This window comes from Ambystoma mexicanum, chromosome 4q (assembly GCF_040938575.1).
Source record: "Ambystoma mexicanum isolate Mex_15411 chromosome 4q, UKY_AmexF1_1, whole genome shotgun sequence".
In the NCBI taxonomy this organism is placed as follows: Eukaryota; Metazoa; Chordata; class Amphibia; order Caudata; family Ambystomatidae; genus Ambystoma; species Ambystoma mexicanum.
In genome coordinates this window covers 1182580365-1182594447 of record NC_090928.1, presented here as the reverse complement: position 1 = coordinate 1182594447, position 14083 = coordinate 1182580365, and the positions used below count along the sequence as shown (strand labels likewise).

At 50.1% G+C, this 14083-nt stretch overlaps 1 protein-coding gene across 1 annotated transcript in view; it reads left to right on the top strand.

Moving 5' to 3' along the window:
• The window catches only part of DNAH8 (dynein axonemal heavy chain 8), an 8835797-nt gene that overhangs the window by 8208326 nt on the left and 613388 nt on the right, over positions 1–14083 (top strand). Inside the window, exon 82 of the mRNA XM_069608756.1 lies at positions 12841–13043. Within this exon, the coding sequence (XP_069464857.1) occupies positions 12841–13043 (203 nt within the window). The remainder of the gene's footprint in view (positions 1–12840; positions 13044–14083) is intronic.

Sequence of the window (14083 nt, the reverse complement as noted above, 5' to 3'; positions counted from 1 at the left end):
GTCACTACCAGTTCAGAGCCCTTCCCTTCGGATTGAGGTCGCCACCCAGGGTGTTCACCAAGTGCCTCGCACCGGTGGCAGCGCGGCTGCGCCTGGAGGGGATCTGCGTCTACCCCTACCTGGACGACTGGCTCATCCGAGCAAAGACAAAGGAGCTTGCCGCGGAGCACACGGCGAGGACCATCCAACTACTCACGGACCTGGGATTCTCCATAAACTACGCCAAGTCCCACTTGGTGCCCCCTCAAGACGCACTGTTTCTGGGAGCAAAGCTCGACACAGTGGCGCGTCTGGCCTCTCCGTCGGAGGAAAGGACGAGGGCCATCTTGGGCAAGGTGCAGCGGATGCTGGCTGCGGACGCGGCCAGGGTGAGGTCCATCAAGTCCCTCCTCGGAATGATGTCTTCTTGCATTTATCTCATCCGCCTGAGCAGGCTTCGGATGCACCCGTTAGAGGAGTTCCTGGACGCTCGCTGGATCCAGACGACGGGCAGCTTCGAGGACAGGATCACACTCGACGAGAGCTTCTGACGAGCGATCCGGTGGTGGGGCACCCGCGCGCATCTGACGGCGGGCATGGACTTCCAGACCCCGGGCCACCAGAAGACAGTGACCACGGATGCCTCCCTGGAAGGGTGGGGAGCGCACACCGAAAATCTGCTCGCGAGGGGCCTTTGGCTGCCGAAGGAGAAGTCCCTCCATATCAACGTCCTGGAACTCCGCGCAGTGTTTTGGGCCCTCAGGTCCTTTCTTCCGTCCCTCAAGTGCAAGGTAGTGAGGATCTTCACCGACAACACCACCACCATGTTCTACATCAGGAAGCAGGGCGGTACCAGATCCCCAGCCCTGTCCAAGGAGGCTCAGGATCTGTGGCATTGGGCCGTCGCCCAAGGGATGTTTCTGGTGCCGTTCCATCTGGCAGGGATAAAAAACACCATCGCCGACTCGCTCAGCAGAGAGCTGCGCTCGTGCCATGAGTGGGAACTACGACAGGATCTAGTGGACCGCCTCTTCCGACGGTGCGGCACACCCCAGATCGATCTGTTCGCGACGGCGACGAACTCCAAGTGCTGAGGTTCGCCAGCAGGTTTCCCCAGCCGAGGAGCATGGGCGATGCTTTCTCGTTCCCCTGGGAGAACCTGTTCCTATATGCGTTCCCTCCATTGCCGCTGGTGATCCGGCTCATCAACCAGCTCAAGAGGTCACGGTGCAGGATGATCCTCGTCGGACCTGCGTGGCCGAGGCAGATATGGTTCCAGGACCTTCTGGACTTGTCAGCGTCCCCGTCAATCAAGCTGCCAGTGGACGCGGATCTTCTCTCCCGTGAAGGAGGCGCCATCCTCCATCACGACCCGAAGTCGCTGAACTTGCAGGCCTGGCTCCTGCAGCGTTAGAGTTTGGAGGTTACGACATACCGGCCGACTGCAGAGAGGTTCTTGCAAAGGCCAGGGCGTCCTCAACTCTTAAATGCTACGGACACAAATGGAAGAGGTTCTCTGTCTGGTGCCACGCACAGAAGATTAACCCTCTACGGATTACGGCTCCTCAAGTTCTGCCGTACCTGCTGACGCTGGCCAAGGCTGGACTGGCGCACGCTTCCATCAAGATTCATCTTGCTGCAATCTCCCGATACACCAGAACCACGGGACGGACGTCTTTGTGGTCTCATCGTCTGGTGAAATAATTCATGAAGGGACTGTTCAGATCGTTCCCGCCGGTGAAGGCCCCGGCCCCGGCATGGGAGCTCAACCTGGTGCTGACCAAGCTCATGGGACCTCCGTTCGAGCCTCTGCACTCAGCTCCGTTGAAGTTCTTGTCGTGGAAAACAGCGTTTCTTGCGGCCATCACCTCCGCACGACAGGTGGGTGAGATCCAGGCCCTTTCCTGCAAGCCCCCGTACTTGACTTTTCACGACACGAGGGTAGTGCTCAGGGCGCACCCCTCCTTCATACCCAAGGTGCCGTCGGACTTCCACCTCAACGAACCCTTGGTGTTGCCTGTTTTCTTCCCGTCGCCTTCGTCGCCGGCTGAAAGGACTTTGCACTCGCTGGATGTGGCTAGAGCGCTGAAGTTCTACGTGGACCGCACAAAGAGTTTTCGGAAGACGTCACAACTTTTTGTGAACTTTGGACCTGTCAATCAGGGGAAGGCTCTCTCGAAGGCTTCCATTTCCAGATGGCTCTCCGGCTGTATCATGTACTGTCATCGGTTGGCAAACCGACCGCTGCCTGGCCGTCCGAGAGCCCATTCCACCAGAGCGATCGCAGCCACCACGGCGTTCCTATCTGGTGTGCCTTTGCTGGACATCTGCAGGGCTGCTACGTGGAGGTCGACGCACACCTTCACGAAATTCTACTGCGTCGATCGGGATTCCAGGGAGGAGTCCAGGGTCGGCCAAGCAGTGCTGCGCAACCTGTTTGCCTAAGGTGAGCCTGGTGAGGAGGTAAGAATTGCTTAATGTTGAGTTTTGGATGTAATGCTTAATGTTGAGCCTTTGCCACCTCCCGTGGTTGTGCATGTGTGTACTGCTATGTATTCTTTTATTCATGAGCATGTGAATCCATGCCAGACACCATGCTGGAGAAGGAACAAGTTACTTACCTGTAAGTTGTTCTCCAGCATGGGTCTGGCATGGATTCACATGCGAACCCTCCCGCCTACCCCTCTGCGGCTCTTTACTTGGTCATACTGCCACTTCACGTGCTACCAAATCTGAAGATGGCTCCCAGAGGCGGGGCTTAGGGAGATGGCAGTCATTGGCTGTGGTCAGTATGACGCAGAGATCAGTGATTGGTTACTACTACGACAGACAGATCAGAAACGAAACTGATTTTTCTTTACCGAGGATTCCCAGCCTGACGACGGGGAATATTCATGAGCATGTGAATCCATGCTAGACCCATGCTGGAGAACAACAGTTACAGGTAAGTAACTTGTTCCTTCCAGGCAAAGGAATATGGCCTGCTTGTGTCTGAAGCATCTGTCTTGTCAAGCCATTAGTTTGCTCCCGGGTCACAATAAGATCCTTCCTTAAAGCATTGGTTTCTTGTCGGGAGGCGTGGACTTCAGCCCATAATTCCCCTAACAGTTCTGTCTGTCAACTGGTCTGTCTCCGAAATGTCCATGATGCCCAGGCAGAGATTTGCAGAGGCTTTGCGTTCTGCTACGCTCACCTGGTCTCTATGGGGGCGTTGGAACACGGTTGCAGCCCTCCCTGGATTTGGATCACCCTGGTCAGGCCTCCCCTTCTGCAGATATGCTGCTGTCTGCGGTGATCGGTGGAACTGCTCCTGTGTGGGTATGAGAGAATGTGAGTCTGCCTGTTTATTGCTATGGTGTCCCTTGGACCCTTCTTTCCACAGCGTGGTTTCCGTGAGCATGCACCATCCCATAGGCTCACCTGTTATTAATGGAAGATGAGCTCTCTGTCCTGCTACTTCCTGCAGAGGCGCGTTGTATATGGGAGCCGAGTTACTTCACTGACCTCTGAAGTGGTAGTCCAGTCCAGCTGCGACCATGGCACTTGGTAATGGTGTCTTTCGTTTTTGTAAAGTCTTTTCTCGCTTTAAAATATTGTAGTATTGTCCTCAACGCATTATGATCAGCGAGTTGTAACAATGTCTCCTCTCTTTTTCTCCACAGGCGAAAGTGCGGGCCAGCAGTGATTTTGGAGCTTGATATGCAGCCAGAATAAAGAAAAAAGTATCTGCGATGTTCCGACACAAGGTGAGAGCAGGTTTAAGGGTAAGTGCAAGGTTTACAATAAACGCGGCCATAAACTGAAGGTTTTCGGTAAAGTCTAAACTTTGTCTGTTGTTTTTCCTTGCAGGTGCCATCCACGGATGAGCTAAGCGGCGAGCTGCAGTGTCGTTGGACAGGATTCGCTTTCCGGGAGGTCCGGAGATGGAAGGTGAGTGCCTGGTACTGAGGAGGTATTTACAGGCGAGAACTGGTCCCAAGGTGAGCAGAGGAGCTGCTGATGAAACATGTTCCCAGGTAGGTAGCGAGGTAGCAAACAGATTCCAGGTTAGTTGTATCACTGGAGCTGGATTCCAAGGTGAATCTGCACCCAAGGGGCAGTGAGAGTTATGCTACCTTCAAGCAGAATAATGTGAAGCACTTGCATGAAGGCTGGGCGGGCTTATAAAGCCTAGCCTCGGCCACGCCCCCTTCGCATTGGCTTACCTGCCACACCCCGCCACTCCCAAATGATGCTGCACATGTTACTCAGTTCTTCAGCAGCCAGGCCCGGACTGAATGCATGTGAATAGTTCCTGTGAATGTAATAAAGTACTTTACACCAAAATAATGTCTGAGTCCAGTTGGGTCCCCTGTGCTTGATTGTCCCAAAGGGCCAATTAAGTATGGTATTTCTCCTTGCCTCCGTCACCTGGGGGTAGAGGATTTGTGTGTTTGGGCCAGTGATCATGACAGTGGTTCTGTGGATGTGCTGGCGAATCTTGCTGATTTTGTTGATGAAGAAGGTGTTGATGGAAGTGGATTTTTAATGAAGTGTGGTATGGCAGGGTGGGGTAGTAGGTTGACATACTGCTTGACCGCTTTGAAGAGGGCTTTGCTTTTGTTGTCAGCTTCTGATATGGTAGTTGATAGTAGGAGGCCTTGGCTGTGTTAATTAGTTTTCGGCGGGTTGCTCGGAGTTTCTTGAGGAGTGTAAGGAAGGAGGGGGATGGTTGAGCCCCCCCATACATTCTACGCGACAGGGACCACTTGCTCTTGCACTATTGAGGGGACGCCTTCCTTGCCCTTCTGCAGCCATGAGGAACAAGGCCCTGGCATAAGCAGAGGTGGGGCTATTGCAAGACATACTTGGACTCCATTTTGTGTGCCCTCGACTCCATCTTTGGACTAGGCCGCATTTTGGCAGTGCGAAGTCTCCTCTCTCCTCAGCAGCACCGCGCACAGTGAGCACTGACAGCCCCCACCTTTTTCCTCCTGCGCCTGTGCCTCCCAAGTCCCTTTCTCACGGATGCGCTGAGACAAGATGTTGTCTTGGGGAAAGCAACTTCAAAATAGGCGCAAAGTATTAGATCTCTGAAGGATGTTTGAGGAAGCATCCCATACTAATAGTTGTAACGCTCACCTGGTTCCCACGGGGGCGCTGGTCTAGTCTGGATTGCTGTGGCCTCTTCTAGCGTGATGCGCAGGACCGGAACACCGATTGGACAGGACCTCCAAATCGTGCTTGCCTGGCCCATAGAAATATCCTTCTGCAGATGAGAAAGGGGATTTAACAGTCTGCAGAATAGTGTGCTAGCTCCCCCCTTTCCCCCTTCGTTCCTCTCTAACTTCCTCCAAACCCCGGTTTAAGCTCACCTTATGGTTTGGAAGGATGAACTCTCCATCCTGCTTCTGGTGCAGGGGCGAGCGTTCGTCCAGTTACTTCACTGGTTTTCAGAATGGCGCTGGCAAAATCCACTTGACTTTCCTGAGCGATGCGCCGTAAGTATGAAAGTTCAAAGTTCAAGTGAGGCCCCCTTTATGTTGTCTTTCTAACCTGTGATCTGTCCTTTATTTCAGGTGCAGAATGAAGGCGATGCGTTGAGGGGTTAAACTGCCGAGGTGAGTAGTGATGAGGGCGAGCCCTCTAAATGTCCTTATCATTCCCCAGAAATGTCTCTTGTCCTTTCCCCATAGGGGCCGGGGTATGGTACCTGCCAACGGGGCGGCGCCGACCCGAAATGTGGAAGAAAAGCCGGTAAGTATTATGGCTGTTAATCAGGCTTTCCTTCTGTGTTCCTTCTGCTCACCTTTTGTTTCTTCCTCTCTCCCCTAGGTGCAGAGATATGGTGTCCGATGCTGACAGCCGCGATGGAGCCGGGAGATGTCTCGAGGACAGGTGAGTGAAGCGTGGCGCTGCAGCGAGCAACGCGATGCTTTTAAATGGAAGTCTTTCTTCAGGGATGCTGGCGAGAAGATTCCGGATGCAGGTAAGAAGTTTGAAATAGTCCTTGGTTTTCACCTTTCTCTTCTCTTCCTTCCTTGCAGGTCTTCCAGGTTCGAGGCGGGCGTGGCTGGAGTCCAGGAGCAGGAGCAGACACGGTGAGCGTTAAGCTTCAGGAAGCAGAACAACGCGAAGCATGAGCTGCTGTCTGGGCGTGGCTTAAATAGCCTCCAAAGAAGTCCCAGGTATGTATCCTTCCCCAACTAGGTATGTATCCTTCCCTGGCCACGCCCGAGTGAAAAAATAGTCCCTATGAAAAAATAGTCTCTTTCAGGTCTCAGGGAGGCCTGAAGCGTGCAGCATGGTCTGCATCAGGTAAGTGCACAAAACACCTCCCTTTATGAGCCTGGCGCCTATGGCGCCAGGACTGATGTCCAACGTGAGCCTGGCGCCAAAGGCGCCAGGACTGAGTCCAAAGAGCCCCTATAAGGGGCCGCTGGGCTTTTACCCGAGGGCATGATGCCAGCTTCCGGGGGTGCTGGGCCTGGCCTGGTGCTCCGGGGGTAGGCATCATGACATAGTACAGACATGGAAAATCATCTGAGACGGCACCAGCCCCAGCAGGGCAGGGGGGCGAGATAGCGGAAGGGAAAATTGTAAAATGAGGGGACGAAGAACTCACTAGGCTTTATTCACTATTAACTAGGCCCGCTGCGGAATTGCAGTGACCCCTCTTATTTGCCTGTACCAAGCGCACCTTCCACTCCCGCAGCAACAGCCCCGCCTCCCTATGATCCAAGGGGATTGTACGGGCCCACGAGCGGCCCCCCAGTAAATATTGCACGCCTCACTGGTGATTTAGAAAGGCAACTTGCCTCCACACAGATGGAGTTGACACGATTGAGAGCATTATGTGAGAGAGGCCAAATGTTGCCTGGGGTAGGGGTGGCACCATCACTTTAAGCAGGTGGGCCAACACCGTCTCCATTCCCGCCCGGGAACACATGTAGCAGGCCGGAAGATGAGTGGAAATCTGGGGAGTTTTTCTTCCACCTTAACAATTCCCCCATAAGGATAGTACGAATAGAACAATAAGGTAGCCAAGCAGGGGGAGGAACAAAGAAGTGGAGAATCGGACAGGGAAATAGAGGAGGTGTGGAGCAACCTAGAAGAGTATGAGGAAGGAGCAGCAGCAGCAGGAATGCCCCTGCCACTACGAGAAAAGCCCGAAGAGGGGGTGGTACGACGAAGGTGGCAGGGAAGGTAAGGAGTAGGTTGAGAAACATGTCACTGAGTAAAGAGAAAGGAGTAAAAGTAAGTAAGAAAGGAAGTAAAGCGAAACTGCAAATGCCTCTCATCTACAAGGGAGCAGGGAGACCCCATTACATACTATGGGCACAGATGGACAAGAATAACCCGTTGAAAGTATTGCCCCCACTTTCGGGAGGGACGGGAAAAAGGATACACACATTTAAAAAAAAACACTGCAGGGGTCCCGCTGGCTATCGGTGACATAAAGAGCTTTTTAGTATCCGCCGTGGGAGACCAAGCAGACTGGGTGTGGGTGAAAGCGGGTTTCCCGGGAGTAACAACAAATTGTGATCGTCATGATGGGTCGGCATTAAAAAATGTAAGGGCCCAGGTGTGGGATGCACTGTGGAGAACCTTCCCGATACCCCAGATTTACATTTGGTGATGCAATGCACCATGGGGGAGGAGGAAGAGTCTGCACAGTACATTCTCTGGGTGCAGGACCTGTGGAGATCGGAAACGGGCACGGTCTGGGACCAATCAACCTCCATTTTCTACTTTATTATCAAAAGAGGCCTCCCAAAGGAGATACAAAAAGCCTTGGATAAATGTGCTGGGATGGAAGCCAAAGGCTGGGCTGAAATTCAGAGCACTATAGTACACCACTGTAGGAGAATCAAAGAAATAGAAAAAGAAATTGCACAGAGGAGGTTGGCAGACGAGGCCGAGCTTATACAAATAAACTGGTGAAGGTCGCAGCGGTTACAGCAGCCCTGCCCACTGAGAGACAGGTAGACGGGGAGGAGGGGTCAGGAGTTTCACTGACAAAGATGACAGAAACCTGGTCCGCAAGCGGACAGAAGCAATGGGCTGACGAGGGGCAATACGAGGGTCCCCAATGGCAGGGAAGGCCTACAAGAGGATGAGGTGCGTACAGGGGGCATAGAGGGGGGTTCGGAGGTCAGGGAGGTAGGGGATTTGGAGGACAAGGGGCTCGGGGAGGGGGCCAAGGGTCATGCTGGAGTTATGGAAGGTGATGTCAGGACTCGAGATCTGCGCAGACAATGAATACCTCCTTCCCCAAGCACTAGTCAGAAAGGTAGTAAGGAACTTGCTGACTGCTTATTGGGGCCACAGGTGACTGGAACAGGGACACGAGGGTTCCATGTGGCTGTAAAGAGAACAGGTAATGCACTGGGTTAGACAGATAACAAAATGATAGCTGGATATGCAGTATGATGGAACAAGGAAAATGACACCTACCAGTGGGCTTTTAGGAACGTGTATACCTGAGGGAGTAGATTGTGTGATACCCTCTATGTGGTGCCAACCTAGTTCCCCCTGTGTGAGTGTGTGGATGTAGAAAGGAGCCGGAGGTCACCTACTCCCAAAACACTCTCAGGGTGTCACCGCTTGAACTTGATTCTGTGGATGATGCTGAAGTGGCTGTGAGTATCCAGAGAGAAAGCAAGGGATACCAGAAGTCCACGTAACAGATAGCAAGAGCTGCAGACAATCCAAGGTTACACGTGGTTGTGGGAGGAACAGATATCAGTCCATGAAGCAATGCCGAGGTCTGACTTCCATGTGAGCAAGTACCATAATACTGTGGCCAAAAAGAGCAAAAAAAAAGCAGCCTGTGATGGTAAGCCGAGGTCAGATGATCTGTGATAACTTGATACGCCGTAGCCAAGGGTTCAGTCAAAAGCAGTCCAGGTAACGTGAGCAAAAACGTCCATAGATCCAGGAAGAACACAACAACCGAAACGCCACTCGCCAGGAAACAACACAGGTGAAAAGCAATGAACGCCCAACAGGATGTTTGTTTTAAGCAATTGCCAGGGAAACATGCTGTGTGGGCGAGGTCACGTTAGCACGGCAGAGAGCCCGTGGGCGGGACCGTGTCATGTGACCCCGGAATCGCCATGGCAAACGCCAGCCCGCCACAGTTGCCAAGAGTTCTGCCCATGAGTATGGATCGTACTGGTCGTCCGGCGTGATTGGTGCATATTACGTGTACATCGCCTAGTGTGTAGATGACCGGAATAAGGTGTGTGCACAGAATTGGGATGGCTTGGAGAGGACATGACAGGAGGCATGGGAGAGGACATGACAGGGGCGTGACAGGTGGGGATATTTTTCAAGGGAATGCCACGCCCAACCCATGGGTTACTATCAAGGGCCCCCAGCCCCTGGAAATGAACAACAATTTCATCATCCTCATCCGGGCAGCCCTTATGGATTACCAGTGGGTGGTCATGGGCAACAAGAGCAATATATATATATATAATGATCACCAGCAAGGGAAACAACAAATTCAACAAAGACAACAGGTGCCGCAGCAGGGCATGCAGCCCCAAGTAGCTTGTCAAAACACCATGGGGAACGCCCACCCAAATATTTTCACTACGACCGCCAATGGCACTCCTGCGCCATTCCGCAGAACAGCAGTGATCGCAGAGAGTGTTTTTTCTGTCCCAGGAACAAAAACATACCCAGATTAGGACAGCCCACAGAGAGTACTTGCGTGTCCAGTACTATCGACTACACTACATCCAGAAGAGGAACCACTGGTGTGGGCGGGGATAGGAAACAAGCAGTTTATCTTCATGGTGGACTCAGGAGTGGAAAAATCGTGCCTTATGGAAGGCCGGTTTCCTCTCTTGGGCCGAAATTTGGAAATGCAGGGATTTTCTGGGGCAATTTTGAAGGTTCCCTACACAAAAAATGTCGATATAACGGTGGGAGGAAAAACAGTGCAGGCACCCCTGTTATACCACGAAGATTCGGCCATAAATTTGCTGGGGAGGGACCTCCTTGGCAAGCTTAACATGACCATCTCCTTTACAGAACGAGGAATAGGGTGCTCCACCCCAGGGATATGTCCAATAAGAGCAATGTTAATGATCAGTAACATGACAAATGAAGTTGCAATGAGAGGAGTGCCCACGGATGTTGACATGTTCATCTATGGGATACTGGTTCTAGCTAGAGGGGTGTCTGAAATAACGCGGAAAGAATGGAGAGTGCCATCCGATTTTGTTTTTCGACCCGTGGTTAACCCAGAAATTGTGCCCGGCACTATCCTCTCAATTGACCTACAGGGGGTGCAGGTATCAGCCAAATGTATTGTGGCAATAGGACTGGACACGCATGGATGTGAGTGGAGAACAGTGCTGCGAGACCTTACTGATGAAGAGCTGTTCACTGACAGGGAGATAATAATGGACATTTGTGTGCCCTGTGACATAATGATTCAACACAGAGAGATAAATAACCCCCTCATGGCCAGTGTCAGTGCACCACCTTCAATTTTTGATGACGATATGAAACAAGTACCACCAGATTTATGGACACAGGGCCCCATGACCTAGGTCTTTTACAGGGGGTAACGCCCATAACAATAAAACTGAAACCAGGCGCAGTGCCACCCACAGTAAAACAGTACCCGCTATCCAGAAAGGCAGAAAAAGGAATAGAGGAAGCAATAAAGCATTACTACGGGAGAGATGGCAAATGAATATAAGTTGACGAAAACCTTCCCAACCACCCACATGAAAAGAAATGAAGAAGCTACTTCATTTCCGGACAAGAATCTAAGTAGGTCTTTTATGCGTTTCGCTTGAACGATTTAAATACAAATGAGATACATGTGTTCTAATCATCCAGCATCTTTACTCCTTAAGCGATAGCACCTTAACAATAGCCACTCTCACTTACCCACGCATGGCTGTATCTGCAGTCATCTACTGCATTTCTCTTACCATTTAAAATGCACTGTTGGTAACAGACATGTTAACAACATATTAGACAGATGCTGTGCCATCCTCTTTTTTTGTGCTTGAAATGCACAGGCAGGCAGGAACAGTGCTCATAGGTTAGTCTCAGAGCGTTGGTGCAGAACAGCTGATCCTGTGCCCTCAAAGTACCTGTTCCCGTGCAGCCACCCACTTGTCACAACCAACCTTTGGAGATTTGTTAGTGTTTCTTCAAACTAGACTTTCTGAATTGGAATTCTGCCAATGGGCCTCATTCCGGGTTTGGAGCTAACCATGGAGTAATTAGCTCCATGGTTGCCTCCGAAACCGTCCCAAATCCGGCATGGTGAATGGAGTAATTACCGGTCCATTTCACGGTTGGAGGGACCGGTAATTCCCCATTCACCTTTTGCCCTTCCCCATTCCCATTTCCACCCCATAGGGCTCAATGGGAATGGGGAAGGAGGTAATTACGGCACCGTAAATTACAGCACCGTAATTACCTCCGAGGTACCTTTGCGGGACCCGTACTTAACTCCTGCTAAAAGCAGGAGGTAAGGAAGGACCCGCAAAGGGAACTCGGAATACAGAGGTAAGGGATCCCTTACCTCCAACCTCGTAATGACCCCCATTGTTCTTTCACGTTTCCAACGACATCATTCGGACAGATTTAGATCCATCTACAGCACAGATTTGGCTTCAGAGTTGGCCATTTTTCCTGTGCTATTGTTTCTAACAAAAAGAAACAGGTTACTTTTCATATCAAACTTTTATCATGTTATTTTACAACATATTATTTTATTGTGTCAGTAAAATGAAGATGTATTTAAATGGTTACCTAAAGAATGGTGATGGGAAATATAACCAAGTGAATTCATATGAACATAGGAAGAATGTTTTTTCGAGAGTGACATGGCCTAGAGTAGCTTAGAGAACTCCATTTCCAATTATAAGCATGCAGTCAGGATGGAAAAACTGAATTTGACCCACCATTGCAGTATGTACTTGCAGGCTTGCTTTCTGCTGCCTTAGTACAGTTATTCATAGCCCCGCTTACAGCACCAAATTTATAAGCTGTTTCAAACAAATGAAAGCAAGAAAGTGTGAGTCTTAATTGAGGTGTTTCTTGAAGGTGATAGGATTTACTCTTAGAGTCTGGGGTTTCCTGTCTGCCCATATGAGACCATTCTGCTCGGTGGAAGGAAGTTGATAGTCATAGAATCTTCCAGTAGTTGTATAAGAAGAATGGCAGTAAAGATTGTGGTAAAGTAGTGGTCATTCTGTTACCACCACTTTACTACCGGATTACTGCACCAGGGTAATAATGTGTTTTGTGACCAGGAGGGGGATTTACCTTCATCAGAAAGCTGGAGGTACATTTTCCTTCTTACCATCAAGAATCAACAGATTTACTGTGCGGTAAATCCACAGGTGTTAAACCCACCAAAAATTACCATGGAGTCCTGTGGACTCCAGAAATGGGTAATTTCCACCAATTGTAATCCCATTGCACACCCATGGGACCAAGCGGAGGTAATGGTAATCGAGTTTGGTGGTAGGGAAATGTACAGCTGAATGACCACCAAAATCATAATGAGGCCAAATGTGTTGAAAACCTATGTACATTGCTTTATAAGTGGCGGGGTAAACAGTGATAGGATTGGTTGGGGGATTGTGTGCTCTTTGTTACTGTGTTCACCCTGCAGTGCTGCTATTAAAGATTTATTGAACTAAACTCAGCCAAGATTAGAGTCCTGCATCTAATGTGCCTCAACAGCAGTATTGTATATATTGCTCACTCTTGCCTCTGATTGTTTCAGTCAGTACATGATCGTAAAACAGAAGTATATTGCCATTCAATAATATCCTAATTCAGCTTCAACATTTTCTTTATAATTATAAACATGTCTCATTTTATCTCTGTTTTTAGGTCTTGGTGTCCAGATCGTACCCTTTCTCAAGCAAGGAAATATATTGGTGATTCATTGGCTGTAAAATTCACAGAGCCTGTGATTTTGGATCTAGAGGACACATGGGCAGAAAGTGATACTCACACGCCCCTGATCTGCTTTTTGTCCATGGGATCAGATCCAACTAATCAAATTGATGCTTTAGCAAAAAGACTAAAACTAGGTATATATAAACATCTCTTCTCGTCCTCGTGTAATTGTGATGTGTGTAACATGATTATTTTGCTTCCGTATCTTTAGAACTGTGAGACCTTTTGCAGTGTGTTCACTGTTTCTGTGCTGTATGTTTACAGATAATTTTAGCCATATTACACTTACAGTATCATCAGGAATTCTGTGTAAACTGTAAAAACAGGAAGGGCCTCATTACGAGGAGGGCGGTAAGGGGTTAACGGCTCCGGCAAAGGTGGCGGAGCTGTTAACCCCGTACCGCCCTATTACGAGGTCCCCTCGTGGGACCTGCTCTGGACGTCTGGTTTTACAAGACGTCCCTTGCGGGTCCTGTGAGGGGACAAGCATGCTAACAACGTGCCTGTTAGTTAACAGGCCCTTTGTTAGCATGCCCCCATTCCCATTGAGCCCTATGGGGGCTCAAATGGGAATGGGGATGGTTAGGGTCCGTGCTCCCTGAATGGGGAAATACCGGGCCCTCCAAAGTCGGAATGGGCCGTTATTTTCCCATTCAGGGACCACGGACCCGGATCATCCCCATTCCCATTTGAGCCCCCATAGGGAATGGGGAGCATGCTAACAATGGGCCCGTTAATGGCGGTCATGGCTACCTCCAAACTTGTAATGAGGCCCGAAGTGTTTAAAACACAGCCAGTTTTTCCAACCCCAAAAATATGAGTAGGTATGCCATGTGAGATTTTAGGAATGCTGTTGTGGCAGATTCATAGTGTGCCAGGATTGGGTGAGTAGTAGGGGCGGGGCTTATGGTGGGTGGATTTTAGACTGATCTTGCATGCACCAATATTTATCTATGTTGCTGCTCATTGTACGTATTGTACATGTTTGCCTTGGGTTGTATACATCGATATCTCTTACAGAGTTGCAGTTTCAACTGAGTAGTTATTGATAAGTTGGTGTTTCGATAGGAAGAGACAATTTTTTAGATGCCTATAACTGCTAATAAATACATTCCTCCCACAGATTCCTAATCTTTTTTTTTTTTTTAGTATCCTCTTGGCACAGTCAGCTGAG